Source organism: Leptonotus elevatus, chromosome 1, assembly GCF_054856555.1.
Source record: "Leptonotus elevatus isolate MCC_2025b chromosome 1, RoL_Lele_1.0, whole genome shotgun sequence".
NCBI classification, from domain to species: domain Eukaryota; kingdom Metazoa; phylum Chordata; class Actinopteri; order Syngnathiformes; family Syngnathidae; genus Leptonotus; species Leptonotus elevatus.
Window position 1 is genome coordinate 33,229,266 of NC_141239.1, and position 21,354 is coordinate 33,250,619.

A 21,354-nucleotide genomic window follows, 5' to 3' on the forward strand; every position below is an offset into this window, starting at 1 on the left:
GTCATTCCAAGTCCACCATCAGATTTCTATGTTCAGCATTCTTGCCTTAAACTTATTTTTCATTGCTGTCCTGGTAAGAGAAAAGGCTTCTTTTTTTTCACACACCTGAGGTTCATACACTTTTTATTTTTGCCATTTTTTTTAACAAAGTCACAAATAGGGCGACTCTTGATAAGTTAATGCACAAATGTACAGTCTTATTAAAAACAAAATGTGTATCTGAGTGCCTCATGACAGCCATGTCCTACTTTTCACAGTATTTTCTTTGTTTTTTTTTAATTCTCTTTTTGTATGCATATTATTTCATATGTATCCTCTCTGAGAAAAATTTTAAAGACAAAAAATACATTTCCAATTCATTAAAAATTAAAAATATTTTTACGATGACAGTTAATAATTGCCTAAATATCGGCTATCGTTCTCTTTTCATTTAAAGTGTCAAATTGTGTCATCAATTTGAACACTTGAGTAGAATTAATCTCAATGTAGAAATAAGTAGGGTGCTCCTAAAGGGTTGTTATGGTTTTACTTAATTTTTCTATATTTTTTTTTTTGTTTGTTTTTGCATGATATCACCTCCATTAAAGATTTTATGAGAATCGCCATTGCGTGTTTCAGTGGAGTCATTGCTGTCACAAGAATACAAATGTGCATTCAGCACTTGGAAATAAAATGTAAATGAACAATTTTATTAAAAGGAACTTTGCTCCTTCCCAAAAAAATTTGCTTGTAACGTTACAGCTTTGTAACTCATTCGTTTTTATTTCAGTACTTGCAAAAAAGGTATCCTTGTGAAAAACATCAAAACTGGCTGTGCCTTTTTAAAACCCAATTTCAATCAATGTAAATAGCAGGCTCTGATTATGAGGGCTGAAATTGGAATATCTGCTAAAACTAAAAACCCAAAATTAGAAGGGTGAGTGAAAATAATTTACCGGGTTAGGAAGGAAAAGTATAGAGTTACAAAAGGGGTAGGAATAGAAAATAAGGCATGGTTTAGATTAGGAAAGAAAAAAAAACAGGTGAAAAGACAAATATTTTTGGTCGGATTTAGGGAATCTAGTATGAAGTGACTGAAATAAAAATACAAAAACGTTTAGGGTAAAAAAAAAAAAAGGACAATTAGGAGAATGCAATATAAAAAGTTCCCACTAGATAGCGGCAGAGACCTTTTCCTTATGAAGAGTGACGTTTGCAGAGGTATCTGCTCTCCCTCCGCGGAACACCAGGAGGTGTTTTTTACTATATTTTTTCAATTATTACTATTTTATTTTTTGCGCCAACGCTCCCCACAGTTTTAGCTACGCTACTTTTAAAAATCAGAATTTTGTAAAACACCTCAACATCCCACTCCCACAATTCACCTTTACACCCTCTGGCGGTGGTTGGCCTTGGTCCAACGGGCATTGGTTGCCAATCCAAAATCTAAATTCTCAATGTTTTTTGTGTAAGCCAAAATGTTGCTAAATTAAGTCCATTCGATTCCCCTTTCAGAATTTGATGTGTTGTTTTATGTGCCATTTTGCTGCATTCTCTGTTATACAGGGGTTGACACTGCAGTGACAGCACACATTTAATCCTATACACTACATTCTGTGTTTCCAGGTCATTGACCCCATCCTTATGGAGATTAGTGATAAATTTCAAAGAGGTGGAAAAAGTTCAGGTCACTATTTTGTGGTTTCAAGCAGGTATGGTGCTACACCGGGGCCGGGTTGGTGGCTATAGCGCCATCAGAAATTTGTGTGGCCCTATGAGCTCTTTGCACAAATCCACTACTTCATTTCCTGTCTTTCATGATTGGCCAAATTGATTAATCCAGGTGTGCCTGACCTCAGTAACCACAACGACAATGGCCAGACACACCTGGATTAATCACTTTGCCCAATCATGAAAGACAGGAAATGAAGGAGTGGTATTATATATTTACAAATTATATTCTCAGCCTTCGGTCAAATCCCCCTTTAGACAGCAACTGCAACGGGGCTTCCTGTTAAAAACGCCACAAGTAAAGTATCATAAAATAAATAATATTCCTCTCCTGCGAAGGGGGCGGGGCTAATAAAACGCTAGTGGAAAGCCTGTTGTGACACTCTATTACAAATAAATCATGCAACATGTAGCATCCGTTGAGCTATCTTGACATGTCTGACCGTTGCTTCGGTTGCCTGAGTCCGGAAAAGACGTTGGAAATAGTTTGCTCTTCAAAGAGGACTCAGAGCCAACCTTTGCTTGTTTCAAGAGTTGTATTTTTATTCATAATCACAAAGAATAAGATTTCCTTCACAGTCTATTTCAACTAATTGACAATTCCGAGCATTTTTTATGTTTCCACAATGCAACTCTTCATTTCCACTGCGTATTGAATTGCTTTTGCCTGTGACTAGCATACAAACAAACAAGGCATGCTGTTATAGTAGTCAAACAACATTTTATCAAATTTTATAATCAAAAGAATCCTCACAAATCAAATATGATCCAAAGTCAAATACTTTTCAAAGGACACAGAGGACCATTTCACCGAAGATAAATGTTGCATTTGAGGATAGTGGGAAATCAGACTAATCCTACTCGGATTGTGTCACCTTCGACTTCAAAGCGACGTGTTCACATGACACAACGTGATTTGGAATGACTGTTTTACCGGAACAACAAATAATTTATCAGAATTAACCATTTTTGTTCTTTACATTTGCCTCAAATGCTTAGAGGGCAGAACTGTGACACCTCTAGTGGGATAAATCCGACTAAATTCAAACCCTCCTCGAATGCAGCATAAAGCCACCATTTTGACTTGTGACGTAAGATTGAAATTGTCAATACAGTCGACACAAAAAACTGCTGGACACACCAGATGCATCGTTTTCAGTGATGTCCGTCCACAAGAGACTTCGAAGAAGATGCATAGAACACAAGGTACTTTAGTCATAGCAACTAATTTTAGTTGCAGACATACATATTTTCATTTCAAGCTTATTGGATCGCTGCTCTTCTCACCAGCACACTTGTACCTCCTAACCTGGCCGTTGCGAGAAAAGTTTTGGTCACAAGTTGAGCCAGCAAAAGATTTCTCCCCATTATGCTTTTTTGTGTGTTTCCGTAAGCTTCCCTGATCAAATAATTTTTGACTACAAACTGAGCAAGCACATTTTTTCTCGCCAGTGTGTATTCTTGAGTGTCTTCTCAAGCTCCCGTTCTCTGAGAATCTTTGACCACAAACTGAGCAGGCAAAAGGTTTCTCACCCGAGTGCGTTCTCATGTGTGCTTTTAAGTTTCCCTTCTGAGAGAATCTTTGGCCACAAGCTGAGCAGGCAAAAGGTTTCTCTCCAGTGTGTGTTCTCGTGTGATTTGTTAACTGTATTTTCGTGGAGAATGTCTGACTACAAGCTGAACAGGCAAACGGTTTCTCGCCAGTGTGTGTTCTCGTGTGTGTTGTTAAATTTCCCTTATCAGAGAATCTTTGACTACAAACCGAGCATTCGAAAGGTTTCTCTCCAGTGTGTATTCTTGTGTGGGTTGTTAAGCTTCCGCTCTCAGAGAATCTTTGCCCACAAACTGGGCAGACAAAAGGTTTCTCCCCCGTGTGTGTTCTCGTGTGTGTAATCAAATTGGTTTTTTGAGAATATCTTTGACCGCAAATTGAGCAAACAAAAGGTTTCTCCCCTGTGTGTGTTCTTCTGTGTACTTTTAGGTAACCCTTCTGAGTGAATCGCTTACCGCAAACTGAGCAAGCAAAGGGTTTTTCCCCAGTGTGTATTCTTAAGTGTTGTTTCAGACCCCACTTATAAGCAAATGTTTTCCCACATTGAGAACATTTCCAGCGTTTGTCGTCAGTGCGACACGTCACATCTCCTTCAGACTCTTCATCATCATCATCAGTGTCAGGAGTGTGTGACGTTGTGTCATCACTATCTGATAGTGGCGCTAAGAGGCCGCCGGCTTGTGATCCTCCTCGGTGGTCATCATCACCTTCTGTTGTCAGGTGTTGACTTGAGCTGCTGCTGCTTGGAGGTTCCGTCCCTCCGCTCGCTTCACTTTGAATTTCATCATCACTATTCAAACGGACACCAGTCGAAGGTAACGTGAGAATATCGTTCTCTTCTTTAACAGATGGTGGCTCGTGCGCTTCCTCTTTTATGTGGGAGGGTTCTGGCTTCTCTTTCCTTTTAATGTCAAGTGGCTCTGGGGAATCTTTGTCCTCCACTTCCTGTTTAATGTGAAAGGACTCTAGCTCCTGCTGTTCAGCACAATCATCTTCACTGACGCCTACAGGACACAAGAAGACAAACACACGTTTGGTTTGGTCAAGTCAATTCTCATGTTGGGAATCTGATATTGTGTAATCGTTGTTTGAGGTTACCAGGCAAGCCAGATGTGTGAACGATTCAGTAGATGGGAGTTGAAAATAAAGTGTGTAAAACAATATATATCAAGAATGGTAAGACAGTAAACCCTGCATATTGTACACACGCTTCCACATTTATTTATTTAGACATTTAAGTTTTTGTTATATATGGACTAGGACTTTTACGATATCATAATTTTTTAGAAATAAATGAATACTGGTAGGTGTAAAACATGGTTTCTACTTGCAATCTTGCTTTGCTGTAGTCTATTACAGACAGGATCACACTTTACGCAGACTTGTTTATCCACCCTCTTATTGCATTATTGTTCGCTTACTACTAGTGTATTTAGTTCAGCGCCCGGCCATTCCTACATTGGTGACAATAGTGTGATCATCGTGATGGTGTGGGACGTAACCCGTCCCACAATATGCGCCCATGGCCATATCATATCCGTATATAAAATGTCTATTAAAATTTTTTAGACGCTTGATATCTGCCCCCAAAGTTCCACAAACCCACCTGCGCCCCTGCACTACCTAAAGTCTAATTTGGCTGCGCCACTAGAAGCATATTTTTTAGCTGAAGGTCTGGGTTCATTAAAAATAAAAAATAAACAGGACTTTTGTTAATAACAGAAAGCGAGTGATTAAAAAAAGTGGGTTTAAGTAGTGAACAAACCTGCTCTTTGCAGCACATCTGGAGGCTGCTCCTTGCAAACAGCGTCCAGTAGTCGCCGTTGTGGCTCGTTCTCTTTGGCGTCACAAAGTTTCTCCTCGTACTCTGCTGTCCTCTTTGCGCACATTTCACACGATAATCAAAACATTTTACGCTCACACTTGATCTCTGCTGAGCGACGTGTGGATCCCAATGCGTCTCTTTGTTAGCGGTTAGCAAGCTAAACTAAACTAAGCTCAGCAAGGCCGAGAAATTCAACGTGAACCGAGACGATTTAAAACGGAGACGAAGATTAAATGCATGTTGTCCAGTGATTTATTGATGGGCGTAATGCGTTGAGTTTTCAATACGTTTGGTGCTAAATAAACTGTAGTACAGTATTTCGTCAAAAAAGACGTTTGCACTGTCGCTGATAATATACGGCAAAGCCACTAGGACAAACTTTGTGTCAGGAACGTGACTCGGCAAACGAGCAAAGAGAATATACAGTATAAAAAGTAAATAATTGAAATGAGCTCCCGTCTATTCAACAATAATTAACTTAACACGTTCAAGTAATTTACAAGCCAATTCATTGTTTTTTTTTAATTTTGCCATGCCTCTTCCTTTTTTGTTCGAAATCTCTTAACGGTTTAACACAAAATTGTCCAAGTGGAATTGCCGTACATTGTCAGCTACCTCGGCACACCAACCACCATATCTGCACCACAAAACATGTTTTCTTAAATTTGTATCGAACGTTCTGATTCTTCGATGCAGTATGCCCATTACTACCTTACTGGACTAAAACATCATTTATTATCCTTCCGTCGTCCGCATGGTTTAGTTTTCTGGACCGCTAACAAGGAGGCGCATTTGTGAGACCTCGCTCAGCACCTATCAAGTGTGAGATGATTGTCACGTGAAAATGTGTGCAAGAAGGATAGCAGAGCGCGAGGAGGAACTTTGTGGAGCAAAAGAGGACAACGAATGTGAACGTCAACCAGTGGAGGCTGTTCGCAAGAAGCCTCGAGTTGCGTTACACACAGCAGGTTTGGTCTTTTATTACTCTCACCTGGGAAAAAAACTCCCAATCTTCAACAATATTCTTGTGATGATTACCCTAACGCTGAATGTAGCTTATGTGGGCCAGGTACTATTCTGCGACCATGAGAGCCCTGCATAAAAAATAAATAAATAAATAGAGCCCTGCATGCAAGGTGCGTCATCATGATAATTGACGTAATCGTGTGCGTATTCGCCATTCTGCAGACGCTCGGCGAGTGAAGCCTCACCGGAAACACGTGACCTCTACCGGAAACACGTTACTTCGAGCTCTTTTTTTTACGCAAATATTTTTTTTAAACAAATAAACAACTTTATAAAGTAACAATTTAGTTAATTTGAACAAAACAGTATACGAAACATGTACAAAATTTGAATATAAACAATGTATACAATATCAACAACACAACTCCATCGGAAACGAGTTGCCTCTGAACGAAGCATGTACAACGTCCTCAAATCAACCGTGATTTAAATGTCGACCTTTGTTTATTTATTTATTTTAAGGAAAACGAAAGTTTTTAAAGGACATTGAGGAGGGTTAAAACAAAGCAAGCCTCATTGGTATTTCATAATTTGAAGAATTTATTGTCTGAAAATACCTCTTTTAAGTTTTCTTTTGCCTTTGTCTTGTTCAAATGTACAGTTCTATGTTGTGTTGTGCGCACAGTTTGCAATTCTCATGTTATATGGAGAAAGACTGGATGCAGTTTTTTTTAATTAATAAGGGGGGGAGTCGGTTAATTTTCTCTAAAAATGTCAAATTGTTTCTGTATTAATGCACTATATCGCCACTGGGTGTGATCCTCAAACTTGTTTTCAATATGACGCATGTAACGCGTTATTCATTTGTTTACACCTAAATAAAAAGTTAGGAATAGGTTACTTAATTGTGAGTTAGGATTCAAGTACTTGCATTTGAGCAATACATTTTAAAAGGCTTGAATTCTTTTAATTTTTAGAAACTATGTGCCAGGGTTGAATTTGCGCTAACATGAAAACAGGATGGAGTACTAAGGAGGCTAAAAATAAACCAGTGAGATTTATTTTCTTGTGTCTTTCAGACATCTGTGAAGAACTTCATCTCGGGCAGCAGGACCCAGAATCTCCATTCATTAAAGAAGAAGAGGACAAAAAAGCTCACATCAAAGAGGAGGGGGAAGCGTTTCTACCTGAAGGATCATCCCGCTTTAAAAAAGAGGAGGAGTCATGCTATTCTTACATGAAAGAAGAAGAGGAGTTCCTACACATTAAAGAGGAAAAGCAAGAGGAAATCATCAAGGTTCGATTGACTGGTGTCCCTTTGAAGAATGAAGAGGAAGATGACGATCCAAGTGAGGAGAGCAGAGGGGCGGAGCCTCCAAGCAACATGGCAGAAGGTGATGGAGCACACTTTGGACCATCACAAGCAGACAGCCTCATAGCTCCACTATCGGATAGTGACCACACATCACACTCCCCTCGCACTGAAGATGAGGATGATGATGATGATGATGATGATGAACATTCTAAACGTGGTATGACATGTCACAGTGACAACAAACACTGGAAATGTTCTCAATGTGGGAAAACTTTTGTTTTCAAGTCTCAAATGAAAAGGCATATGAGAGTGCACACTGGAGAGAAACCATTCATCTGCTCGGTTTGTGGTAAAAGATTTACTCAAAAGAAAAGCTTAAGAAATCACACAAGAAAACACACTGGAGAGAAACCTTTTGTCTGCTCAGTTTGTGGCGAAAGATTCACTCAAAAGGGAAGCTTAAGAAATCACACAAGAAAACACACTGGTGAGAAATCTTTTGCCTGCTCAGTTTGTGGCCAAAGATTTTCTGAAAAGAGAAACTTATCAAATCACACAAGAAAACACACCGGAGAGAAACCATTCTCCTGCTCAGTTTGTGATGAAAAATTCTCGGAAAAGAGAAACTTATCAAGACACACAAGAAAACACACAGGAGAGAAACCTTTTTCCTGCTCAGTTTGTGGTCAAAAATTCTCTGAGAAGCAGTGTTTAAAAATACACACAAGAACACACGATGGCCAAAAACCCTTCGCCTGCTCAGTGTGTGGTAAAAGATTCTGTACGAAGGGACAGCTGACAACACACACAAGAACACACACTGGCGAGAAACCTTTTTGCTGTTCAGTTTGTGGCAAAAAATTCTCTCAGAACGGAACCCTAAAAATACACAAAAGAACACACACTGGTGAGAAACCTTTTGCCTGCTCATTTTGTGGTCAAGGATTTACTCATAAAAGCCATTTGACCACACACACGAGAAGACACACTGGAGAGAAACCTTTTTCCTGCACAGTTTGTGGTCAAAGTTTCTCTCAGAAGGGAACCTTAAAAAGTCACAGAAGAACACACACGGGGGAGAAACCTTTTTCCTGTTTAGTTTGTAGCAAAACATTCTCTCAGAAAGGAAAGGTCAAGACGCACAAGTGTGTTGGGGAGAATAGCGGTGATCAATGATGGTCCCACCTGTCATCTGTCACGTCATCTTCAAAGACAAGTTTGAAACTTGTGACTTTGTCTCTGACTTAATTACTTGCTGTGAGTGTTGAGAATTAGCATGCATGCTAAAACACATGCTACATACTTCTGCTTTGTCTAATGTTGTCTAATGGAAAATAGCATATGGGATCCTGAAAAAAATTTACATTTTGTAATGTAATGTAACTATATAATCTATACTGTACCGTGTCTTGTCAGTGAAGTTGAATTGTTTTAATCTGTTCTGTTGCCTTACCTCTCTCTCTCTCTCTCTCTCTCTCTCTCTCTCTCTCTCTCTCTCTCTCTCTCTCTCTCTCTCTCTCTCTCTCTGTCTCTCTCTCTCTCTCTCTCTCTCCATTTATAATCTTGTACGGCTGTACCTTTAAAATCATCACTTTTCAGGAGACTCCAAAAACAGCATGTTTATTCTACCGTTAACATTTCATCATCAAAGGGAACGGGCCATTTTCAACACTTTTGATTGGTTAATAATTTAAAAAATATATATAAATAATAATAATAAAAAATAAAAAACTACTGCCACCAGATGGGGAATTTGTGTGTTCATGAATGATATATCCATAGTGTCCAGAAAAAGCGCTATATAAATCTGATGCATTATTATTATTATTACAAATTGTGACTTAGGAGGTTTTTGCTTATGCCAGCCACCAGACATGAATGTATGAATTGTTATTGTGTGTGTGTGTGTTGGGGGAAGGGAAGGGGGCATTCTTTATCTGTTATTCTCAAGGTCTATATTATACCGCCAGTTATCGCCAAAACTCATCCAATTGCGTTATATTATATTTTTCAACAAGAAAACCAAATAAAAAAGACTCGCATAGACTTTTGGCATTTTGTCTATTTTTTATTCCAAAGTTCAGCAATAGTACAGTTAATCGACTTTCTCTTGCCGGCCCATAAAGCCACACACTAAGACAACAAGGGAAGAGCGCAGCTTCCTTCCAATTCTGGCTTTTTGTAGTCAAGTGGTGTGGTCAAGTTGATTTGTTGCTGAGGACGAGATAACTTCCTCTCATCATCAGCATCAGCATCATCCACACCGGTCAGGGTTGCGTCTGATGGGAGGACTTGCTTCTCGCTTAACCATTGGCTGGAACATTCTACGGTTTACCATCCTCTGTCCTCGATCATAGAAATCAAATCACGTTTGTACAAGCATGCATCTGATTCCAAGCAACAGGATCGTTACCAAGCTTATGCAGAGCTTGCTGATGATCTGATCATATTATCAGCTGTGTTGGAGAAGGGACACATCCAAAACCTGCAGGTCTCTGGTCCTCGAGGACCAAGTGTGCCCAGCCCTGTTTAAAATGGTTGTCTTGAGCCTTCACATTTTCATAGTGATGACGCCTTTATTCCTGGTGCTACTGATCTGTATGTCCATGTTGGGAGGAGCAGGTGGAATGAGCTAAGTGAGTTTAGGGCTCAAATTTTTGACGACTTGATACATTAGACATGCGTTATGGTACATACTGATCTCTTAACTCATTCACTGCCATTGACGGTTATGGACGTCAAAATTCATTTTAACTATTTTGATTAGTTTAAAAAAAATCCACTTTTGATAACAAAAGTATGAAAACCTAGATTTTTTTATTGTACATTTAGAACAGATATAAAATTTGTGATTAATCGTGAGTTAACTAGTAAAATCATGCAATTATTTACGATTACAAATTGTAATCGCCTGACGCCCCTCATTTTTAATAATCTTTTCTATTAAAAAAAATATTTATAAAAAAAAAAATATATATATATACATTTTCTATTTAACAAAATATTTTAATTATTTAAAATAATAATAATCTTTTCTTTTAAAAAAGTAATTGTAATTATTTTTTTTATATTTTTTATCTCTTTTTTATTACTTGGATTATTTTGTTATTATTATTTGAATTATAATTTTTTTATTTGTAATCATCTTTTCTTTTAAAAAATAGATATGTTTTTTCTTTAATTTTCAATCTTTTCTATTTAAAAAAATAATAATATATATTTTTTATTTGTAATCTTTTCTTTTAAAAGAATAATTAAAAAATATATATTTTTTCTTTTAAAAAAAAGGTTATTAAAAATTAGGGGCGTCCGGCGATTACATTTTTTAATCATAATTAATCGGATGACTTGTTCTAAATGTACAATAAAACATTATTTTCTCAAGGTTTTCATACTTTTGTTAACAAAAGTGGGAAAAAAATGTTAAATTTATAGAAATAAAGTGAATTTTTGACATCTATAGCCGTCAATGGCAGTGAATGAGTTAATAGTCCACGATGATGAAAAAGTTGCGCATTGTATTCTGACCAGGAAAAAATACATATTACTTTGTTTTGCAGAGCTTGGAGTTGTTGTTGTTGTTGTAAACCTGGTAAAAGTGTTGTACTAAATTACATTGCAGTAATGGACTGGGGGTCTAATAACGTTTTGTATAATGTAAGAAGTGTCGGAGCTGGAAGAAAATGTCTCAGTTTAGTGAAGAGGCACACTTTTTGTTTAACAAGAGAATTAATATGTTTTTTAAAATTTTGTGATTCATCAAGGTATATTCCCAATAATTTAATAGCGCTTACTTGTGAAATTGTCTGTCCATTTATTTCAGTATGTATATGTTTGGCATAATCGTGTTTATAAGCCTACATTTAAACAATTGGTCAATATTACAGAGTTCTTGGTTTATAATTCAGTTAAATTCAAATGGGCTCTTGTGGGCCAAAAAGAGACTAATGTCATAACAAAATTGTGGAACACTTTCGAGGAATTAACTAAATTATTGGTGTTGCAAGGTATGTTGTCGTGACCTGTTGGAGTTGCCTTTTTTGTGGTGTTTTGTCTCCCTCTACAGGTGTAATTGTTTTTTGTTGTTGACTCCGGCTGTGTTCCGGTAGATGATCACATGACACCTCCAGTTAATAGTGGGCAGTGTGCAAACCACACGCTAGTTTACGCTACTATTCTACGGCTACAGTTTTCACGACTTCCTATGTTGCTTGTGCCAGAGAAAAGCAATATATATTTTTTTTAAACAGTAGAAAAAAAAGAATAAATGGAACACAACAGTAAAAAGGCAACTTTTAACGGATCTTTCGACTATCAGACCCCCAGGCAACCCAGTCGAGGTTGATCAGGCCTCAGTTTGTGCCCAGGTAGCACCACACCTCTCCTCACTCGAAGGATGACCTATTTGGCTGCCACTGATGTCAGGACGATGTCTGGGCCTTAGTGTCGTCTTGGCAACCGCTTCCGGGCGCTTCAGCTCCATGAAATGATTGACAACAGGGCTTGTTTTTGTCTTAATTGTTTTGTGATGTACAACATATGCTGGTAAAAAAAAATTAAAGGAACAAAGTGTTCCCTTAATTGTTTTAAGCAGTGTATATGCTATGTATACAGTACAGGCCAAAAGTTTGGACACACCTTCTCGTTCAATACATTTGCTTTATTTTCATGACTATGTACATTGTAAAGTGTCAGAAGACGGCTGGATGGACATCGTAGATTCTCACTGAAGGCTTCAAAACTAAGACAACTAACGCACACATGTGGAGTTATGTACTTAACAAAAAAAGGTGAAAATAATAACATAAATACATAAATAAATATCCATCCTTTTCTTTGATTACTCCCCCCCCCCCCACACACACATTTTTGACATTCTCCCGAGGTAGTCACCTAAAAGGGTTTTCCAACAGTTTTTAAGGATTTCCCACAGATAAGAACGCTAAGAGTATGCAAATTTATTTCGAAAAATATATAATATAAAACATGTTTTCAAAAAAAAAAATCCGTTAAGTACATAACTCCAATTCATAGTTTTGATGCATTAAGTGATAATCTACAAGGAAATGCATTGAATAAGAAAGTGTGTAGAAACTTTTGACTTGTACTGTATATGTAGGCCTAAAATGTGTGCGCTAGTCCGTGTTGGTTCAAATAATTTGTGAGAACAGTTAGCCAACTAACAAATTACATATAACGCTGACAAACGTGCCATTTGTAGGTACACGAGAAGATTTACTCTAGTAACATTATGTGTTCTTTTTTTAATTTTATATTGTGTCTGTCTGTCTTATCTTGACCGTTGATATTGTCATTGTGTTTCTGCTGCAACACTAGGAACAATAAAGAGATTTCGTTTCTTAAGTCATTTAGAAAGCTCAAATTAAAAGAACTGTATTGACAGCAAATAAGGTAAGAGAAATACTGCACTCATATTGTCAAAGTAAGGAGAGAGGGGAGGAGAGAATGGACTTATCAATTGGCCCCTCGCGGCAGCCATTTTACGTTTGCACTCTTACAACTTCAATGCGATTTTCACTAAAAGCACTCATCAGTGCGTGTTTTACGTCATGATCTCTGTAAGAAGTAATGAGAGCCTCTCAAAAGAATGAACTTCACTGTCGTCTCCATCAATTATTCAGAGTTTATTAGGTAATACAGAGGTTATATTACAGATCACGTAGTCAAAATATACAAGATAGGACGAGAGAACTTTTTTGCTTCTTCGTTCTTCCTATTCCCTTTTGAACATGTAAACTGTGCTTACGGATGCATCTGGAGTTTAAAATGTTAATATCAAAGCTTTTCTACATCATGCATGCTCCACCAATGCCCAGGTGAGTACAAATAGCCCTGACTTTTTAAATGTGATTGCACCTATAAACTTGCATATTCCCTTCAGTGTGGTAGAAAATAAGCGCCAACAATTAAATTACCATTTTGCCCGGCCACAAATCAGGGCTGAGTGAGAAAGTGTCACTAAAGAGGAAGACATTTGGATTCAAGGATGATGATTTTGATGAAACCAGATCAAACGAAATTCCGACAGGCAAGGTTTGAAACGGGAAGACAGACGACACATCTATGATGTGATGATTTTATCTGTCAGATGCAGCTACGCTAGCTGTGAAGCTAAATTAGCTAATAGTCAACACTTGGCCACAACACGCTTTTAGAAAACACAAAAAGTACAACATAAAATAACCGATGAGACATAGAATCATGTCATTTTTTGGTTAATAATTATCTTAGTAACTATTTTAGGTATTAAACCTTTCCATTTTCATTTAAAGCTTCTTCGTTACGACGTTCCTCACCAGCACACTTGTGTCTCTTGACATTATACTTCTGGGAGAATCTTTGGCTACAAACTGAGCAGTCAAATGGTTTCTCACCAGTGTGTGTTCTTGTGTGTCTTAATAAAATGCTCTTGTCAGAGAATCGTTGGCCACAAACTAAGCAGACAAAAGGTTTCTCACCAGTGTGTGTTCTTGTGTGATAAATTAAGCTTCCCTTCCAAGAGAACCTTTCGCCACAAACTGAGCACACAAAGGGTTTCTCACCAGTGTGGGTTCTTGTGTGAGTTCTTAAGTGTCCCTTCCGAGAGAATCTTTGGCCACAATCGGTGCAGGTAAAAGGTTTCTCGCCAGTGTGGGTTCTTGTGTGTTTTGTTAAGCTTCCCTTCTCAGAGAATCTTTGGCCACAATCGGTGCAGGTAAAAGGTTTCTCACCCGTGTGGGTTCTTGTGTGCCTTGTTAAGCTTCCCTTCTCATAGAATTTTTGGTCACAAGATGAACAGGCGAAAGGTTTCTCACCCGTGTGGGTTCGAGTATGATTAATCAAGTTTCCCTTCTGAGAGAATCGTTGGCCACAGACTGAACAGGTAAAAGGTTTGTCACCAGTGTGAATTATCGTGTGCTTCCTTAAGCTTCCCTTCTGAGAGAATCTTTGATCACAAACTGAGCAGGCGAAAGGTTTCTCACCAGTGTGGGTTCTTGTGTGCCTTCTTAAGCTTCCCTTTCGAGAGAATCGTTGGCCACAGTCCGTGCAGGCAAAAGGTTTCTCACCAGTGTGCGTTCTTGTGTGTTTTGTTAAGCTTCCCTTCTCTAAGAATCGTTTGCCACAAACGGAGCAGACAAAAGGATTCTCTCCAGTGTGTATTCTCATGTGTTGTCTGAAACAACTCTTATAAACGTAAGCTTTCCCACACTGAGGACATTTCCAGCGCTTGTCGTTGTGAGATGCCATATCACGTTCAGACTCCTCCTCCTTATCATCATCATCGCCATGTGACAATGTGTCGTCACTATCTGACAGTGGAGCCAAGAGGTCGTCTGCTTGTGATCCCCCCTGGTGGTCTCCATCACCTTCTGTTGTCATGTGTTGATATGAGCTGCCACTTGGAGGCTCCACCCCTCTGCTCGCCTCACTTGGACCTTCATCGTCACTAGTCAAACGGACACAAGTTGATGGCAACTCCTCCTCGTCCTCCTCTTTGATATAGGGGTGCTCGACGACTTTCTCCTCTGTGCACGGGTGCTCTGGCTCCTCCTCCACCTCTTTTTTGATATAAGGAGACTGCTCCTCCTCTTCCTCTTTAAAGAGGGCGACCTCTTCGTCCTCCTCTTCCTCTTTAATGTGAAGGGGCTCTGAGTCCTGCCACACAGGACGAACATCTTCACTGATGTCTGCGTGTCACAAGAAAACAAACACACATGGTATTATGGTTTATATTTAGCAGAGATCAGATTTGCAGCCAAAATCCCGATTAGCCATTTGTGTTGACGTTGGAGAATGAGTTTCAAATTGATACATATCCTTTGCACTTTAAAGTCCAACAGATGAAAAATGCAATTTGATCACTAGTTACAATGTACTGTATACACAAGCAGTATCCTTGAAAATTTGTTTTCCTATCTGATAATATGCTATTTTCCCTTTGGATAGTTGTGTGTTTTATTTTGTTTTGGTTATGGTTTTTTTTCCATTTTAAATAGGTTAAAAAAATAATTATTATCAATATCGACTGACATGAAATACTTATATCATGATACATTTTTCAGCCATGTCACCCAGCCCTAGTTGTATGTAACACATTAAAGAATTGGGTGGACAAACAGGTGCATTTGCAGTTTGTTTGCAGTGTCCTTATAAAAAAAAAAGAAGGGTACATACTACTAACTGGAGTCTTTTCTAAATAATAATTTAAAAAAAAAGCTCACCAGTGATGGGACACTGTCTTGTTAAGAAAAATTTAAACAGAAGAAGCATGTCAACATTTATTTACTTATTTAAACTTAAAGGTATAGTGTAGGATGTGTTTTGGCTGCGTTTTCCGTGTGGATCATCTTAACTGTTCGTCCTCCATTCTGTCAATCAATCTGGAGAAATGTTTACGTAACGCGGCCGTGCGTGCTCTTACGCACTTTGAGTGTTTATGTAGCCGGTCAGCTTCGGTTTCATCCATTCATTGTAGCTCCACCAGTCTCACAGCGTACTTTGCATGCTCCCGACATTTGATAGGCGTTTCCTCGGGGAGGAGCAGTAGAGCAGGTAAGGTGGTCTTGCGCATGTACATTTTTAAAGGTTTCATTTATTCAAAAATAATTCCTGCGTAAAATGTTCAGGCAAAAATAATGTATACTAATTCTAAATCACTTTTGACATAAACTTAACATTCATAGTTAGCAAAATTACAACTCGCAATAACATTTGGATGTAATAGAACATAGGAACAACAGCTTTTAATAGTCTGAAATAACTGTTGTCTGCCAGCCACTCCTTGCTAATGCTAGCAGCTAACTGCTCGCCACCAATGACTTGTGCAGTTTCCACCATCCTAAATTAGCGATTAAATATGAATTTAGGATAGTGTTGTGTTGATATTTGTTGCAACTGTAATGTCAATAAAAACTACGATTAAAAAAAATCCTACACTTCGAAATGGGAAGTCAAGCTAGCCGTCATGCCCCCACGAGGGTCAACTTCAAAGTAAAAGTCAGCTAAGGCTATTGCATTGGCGTCAATGTATTATTTGGTAAGCTTTATTTTGAAGTTAGCCTTAGCGTTGGTGGTGTGTTACTTAGAATATGTTTCCTGCAGGCAGAAAAAAAATCCTGTATCATTAATTTGACGTCTTGTTTCATCCCTAATTGCCAAAATACTCCTAAACATGCGACTTAGGTGATCCATAAGCATTTTCAACTTCTTTGGTGCCATAATAGTGAATGTGGACTGATAATGTTGCCTTCACGTGAACCGGCAGGGTTCGGGTTAGGGGTGGGGGTGCGATTGTTGGAACGTGGCCATCAGTGGCCGGAAACAACGCTGATCTGTGAAACCCGGAAGTCCGTGGCATCTACCACATTATGTACAGAAGTTAAATTAAGTTAAATGAGCATTTTTAAAGTGACGTGGAGTTTCACATGGATCAATTGTCAGGCCCATGTTGTTCATTTTGTATACTTGTAAGTTATCAAAATTACTCGTGTGTGCTTTTGCCGATAACTGAAAATTCCTCACATCCAGGCATTTCTGATATTTCCACAATGCAATGCAATGCTTCCTTTATGAAATGAAAACAAACGGTGTATTGTACTGCTTTTGCCTGTGATTATCATACAAACCAGGCAGATTGTTATAGTAGTCAAACAACATTTCATCACATTTTCAAAACAAAATAATCCTCACAAATCGAATTACAACGATCCAAAGTCCAATGCTATTCAATGAGCGGAGACAGAGACGGCATAACGAAAAGTATTTAATCAACAAGTGATACTAAGTGACCCAACCTGCTCTGTGAAGCGCAAATCTTGGCTTCATCTTGCAATGACGCCCAGTAGTTGTCGTTGTCCTCTTTTGCGCCACAAAGTTCCTCCTCACACTTGCAGCGTGTTGATCACAAACGCGTCTTGTTGTTAGCAGCTAGCAAGCTAAGCTAAGACATGCTAGGCCCACAAAGCTTTAAGCGGACACAGAATGCATCAACTTATTCTTTAGTCCAGTGCATCAAAGATCACGGTCCAAGTCGAAGTTTTGCGCGATGGCTACAAATGACAGGAAAAATTGGCAAAGCGCATTTGTCTTTCGTCGTAGTAGCGTCTCGCTTTTCGTTGTCTTACTGTTCTTCTTCTTGTACATTTGTAGCCGTTGGCAAACAACGTAATGGTGCATTTGCGCCACCTCCTGGTTAGGAATTTCCTGAATTATTTTGTAGAATACAATATTTAAAAATATATTGTCTGTAACAAGACCACAAATTGGGTAGCTTATTTTGCTCTCATATCTCTTACAATAACACGTTCCCCTTATGGAATAACAAGGACATTCTCTATAAACATAAACAATTTGGTTAATAATATTGTATGGGTGGATCAGGTACAGTATTTAAAGATGGAAAAGTACCTTCTTTTTTTTTTTGCTGTGAAGATTTTTTTTTGTCAGAATGGTGATATTATCTGCTGTTCTGGGGCTTGCGTTTTAAATCCTAACTGATCTGGGCTTGATGTCCAGAAATCGTCCTTGTTATCTCTAATACGTACAATTGTAGGTAAAGAATGTCACTCCAAATCTTCTAGTAAGAACAAAGTAAGAGTGATTTATTTATTTATTTATTGTTATTTTTTCCAACTCAAAACAGGTTTCTGCTTGTGTTGAATACGTTTTTTTTTTGGTCCAAATTTATTTTGAATGTATTTTTTTTTTAATCCCCGATGCAGATAACATTCTTACGGCAACGCCACCAGGACAAACGTCAATCGAATTGACGGAGTACAAACACTTGTTGTATTTATAAAACGAATCTTGTTACTATGTAAAGCAATCCCATTAACGCGTTCAATTATGTACGTATTTGTGAAGTGTAAAAATAATTCCGTTCTTCTGTTTAAGATTTTTTTTTGTTTTACAAGTTTGTCCAACTGAAGTTGCCGTACATTTGAGTCCGCAGAGCTACCTCGGCACATCTATCACGGGTGTTTCTTTCTTCTTGAGTTTGTACCGAAGGTACAAGTACACGCACGAATCTTTGATATATAGTACGTCCATCACTACTTTACTGGACCAAAACAAGCATTCATTAAATTTTCGTGGCCGGTAAATCGTTTGCGGTGTGCGTGGAAGCTTCTCGGCTTGTGGTTTAGCTTTAACCGCTAACACAGACGCGTTGTGATCAACACAAAGCGCAGCGGAGATCAAGTGTGAGTGTAAAAGTGTTGTGATTGTTTTGTGAAGATGTGCGCAAGGAGGACGGCAGATTACGAGGAGGGACTTTATGTAGCGGAAGAGGACAACGAGCGACAACGTCAACCACTGGATGTGGATTGCAAGAAGCACCGAGTGTTACCCACAGCAAGTTTGTACACTTTTTATTCTCTCTCTCTCTCTCTCTCTCTCTCTCTCTCTCTCTCTCTCTCTCTCTCTCTCTCTCTCTCTCTCTCTCTCTCTCTCTCTCTCACACACGCACACGCACACACACACACACACACACTTGTTTTCCTTTGTTGAAGAACAATTATGAATACAGAAGAACATTTCACTTCATAATGAACGACCAACTGGTTTTCATCCTTTCATGTCCTTGTGCAAGTCCAACTCAACCCAAGAACTGAAACTGCGCTAGTGATTTCAAAAAACAAAAACAAAAAACAGCAGGAAGTACAACAGTAGCTGGGTTTCCATTTCCCTCAGAAATGCACAAAATGAAAATTGAGCAATAGCTGCCAATTGGGTAATGTGGATACATCGAAATTTTGAAAAACCTCTCAAATAATCGCAAAAAAAAGTTTTTAAGTTCTCATGTTGTTTTTTAAGATGTGTCGATATGGAAGTTAAGTATATCACAAATGGGGTGTGACTCTTTGAGCACCTTATGAATCAGGGGCTATGATTCGATTATAAAATGATTATGCATTTTTCATTGATGTATATTGATGCACTTTTTCACAACACACATTTCTATTTGTCTCACTAAGCAATAAACACTTTTTGTATCAGCAGCTCAACGGTACTTTCAATCTTCAGCTAAATAAAAAGCCTTTGTTTGATCAGTCCACGTCGGTGCATTGTTGTGTGTTGCGTCTTGTTCTCCCCACATCCTGCTGCGTTCAAGCCAAGCCAAGCCACGTATCGTAGCCAAGTCGCGTCTCGTAGCCAAGTCACGTCTCGTAGCCAAGCCACATCCTGTCCAGTAAAGTCAAGTCACGTCACGGCAAGCCACATCATGGCAAGTCCAGTTCAGTTACTTCTAGTCCAGTTCAGATCTTTTTCTTTCTTTTTTTACCCAAATCCACTGACTTGTATGGATGAATACGCCAATCCGTCATTGGCCAGTGTGACCAACAATCAATCGGCTGTCGCATTTGTCTCGCACTTTCCTCATTTCTACCACTACAGCATACAGTTAGCCATCAAGCCATGCCTGCGACTTGAAAAAAAATCTTCTCTTCTCTGAGGTGTTCTGTGTTTTGCGATCGTTGGACCACATTTCTATAATTGTTTTCCCTCCTTGCTCTGAGCACCTCTGCTACTCTCGGCACCTTGAAGGGATCTCTGGTGGGAGGCACTGTCGTAAATAAAATTGAGGACTAAGGAGGCTGCATTGAGATAAATGAAATTTAGCCCGTTTGTCTTTGTCTTCTTGTGTCTTGCAGGTTTCAGTAAAGTGCTACATCCTGAGCAGCCAGAGTCCCCATACATTGAGGAAGAAGACAAAAAGCCACACCACATCAAAGAGGAGAAGTATAAGTTACAACACATCAGAGAGGAAGAGCAGCATGGACAGTTCTCCCCTCTTAATAAGGAAGAGGAACAACTCTCCCCTTGCAGAAAAATAAAGGAAGAAGAAGTCCTACAAATTAAAGTGGAAGAAGACAAAAGGCTTCAAAACATCAAAGAGGAGAAAGATGAGTTACCACACATCAAAGAGGAAGAGCAACATGGGCGGCCCCCCCACATTAAAAAGGAAGAGGAACCACACACCCCCTACATAATAAAAGAGGAGGAAGAGTTCCTACAAATTAAAGTGGAAGAGGAGGAGGAAATCATCAAGGTCCCATTGACTGGTGTCCTTCTGACGAGCGAAGATGAAAATGATGTTCCAAGTGAGGAAAGCAGAGGGGCAGAGCCTCCAGGCAGTCGCAGCTCAAGTCAACACATGACAACATGTGATGGAGACCCCCATGGAGGATCAAAAGCAGACGTCCTCATACCTCCACTGTCAGATAGTGCTGACCCAACATCACACTCTCCTGACAGTGATAATGACACCGATGATGATGATGAGGATGATGAACAGGCGGTGGAAGGTGATATGACAGGTCACACTGACAACAAACGCTGGAAATGTTCTCACTGTTGCAAAACTTTTTTCTACAATTCTCATCTGAAAAGGCACATGATGAGTCACACCGGAGAGAAACCTTTTCCCTGCTCCATTTGTGATGAAAGATTCAGTCAGAAGGGAAGCTTAAGAAGACACTTAAGAAAGCACACGGAAGAGAAACCTTTTACCTGCTCAGTTTGTGCCAAAAGATTTGCTTGTGTAAGTTATTTGACAACACACACAAAAACACACACTGGAGAGAAACCTTTCGCCTGCTCAGTTTGTGGTCAACGATTTGCTCAGAAGAGATACTTAATAAGTCACTCAAGAAAACACACCGGAGAGAAACCCTTTTCCTGCACTGCTTGTGGTCAAAGATTCTCTCAGAAAGGACACTTATTAACCCACACAAGAATCCACACTGGTGAAAAACCTTTTGCCTGCTCAGTTTGTGGTCAAAGATTCTCTTGGAGGGATACCGCTAAGAGACACAAGTGTGTTGGTGAGAATGGCAGTGATCAATGAATATCTCCCCAGTCATCCGAGGAGCATGCTTGTTCCCAACCATGCAGGTCATTTCATTCTCAGTGCATTGAATGGATCGCAACTTGACTGGTATGTCTTCGATCAGGTAGGCTATGAAATATAGGTATACAGGTATG

At 39.0% G+C, this 21,354-nt stretch overlaps 2 protein-coding genes and 2 pseudogenes across 5 annotated transcripts; 2 read left to right on the forward strand and 2 right to left on the reverse strand.

The window, feature by feature from the left end:
• Nucleotides 1–2,800: 2,800 nt before the first annotated feature.
• On the forward strand, nt 2,801–9,334 carry LOC147181762 (uncharacterized). Of its 2 annotated transcripts, none has more exons than XM_086093462.1 (2): nt 2,801–2,916; nt 7,133–9,334. In XM_086093462.1, the coding sequence occupies exons 1-2, from the start codon at nt 2,901–2,903 to the stop codon at nt 8,542–8,544; spliced, it is 1,428 nt and encodes a 475-aa protein (XP_085949588.1). In that variant the 5' UTR covers nt 2,801–2,900; the 3' UTR covers nt 8,545–9,334. The 2 variants fall into 2 exon arrangements, with proteins under 2 accessions (XP_085949588.1, XP_085949579.1); XM_086093453.1 differs by lacking the exon at nt 2,801–2,916 and adding an exon at nt 5,682–6,055.
• On the reverse strand, nt 3,036–5,432 carry LOC147181763 (uncharacterized; annotated as a pseudogene). Its single transcript, XR_015096945.1, has 2 exons — nt 5,028–5,432; nt 3,036–4,266 (listed from the first exon to the last, which is right to left on the reverse strand). The product of XR_015096945.1 is annotated as an uncharacterized LOC147181763 (transcript).
• Nucleotides 9,335–12,631: 3,297 nt separating the features above from the next.
• Nucleotides 12,632–17,498, reverse strand: LOC147181764 (uncharacterized). The gene is made up of 2 exons (XM_086093474.1): nt 17,163–17,498; nt 12,632–15,056 (listed from the first exon to the last, which is right to left on the reverse strand). Exons 1-2 carry the CDS (start codon nt 17,191–17,193, stop codon nt 13,636–13,638), a joined length of 1,452 nt encoding a protein of 483 aa, XP_085949600.1. The 5' UTR covers nt 17,194–17,498; the 3' UTR covers nt 12,632–13,635.
• An 814-nt stretch (nt 17,499–18,312) lies between these two features.
• LOC147181765 (uncharacterized) lies at nt 18,313–21,279 on the forward strand (annotated as a pseudogene). The gene is made up of 2 exons (XR_015096944.1): nt 18,313–18,724; nt 20,022–21,279. The product of XR_015096944.1 is annotated as an uncharacterized LOC147181765 (transcript).
• Nucleotides 21,280–21,354: the final 75 nt, after the last annotated feature.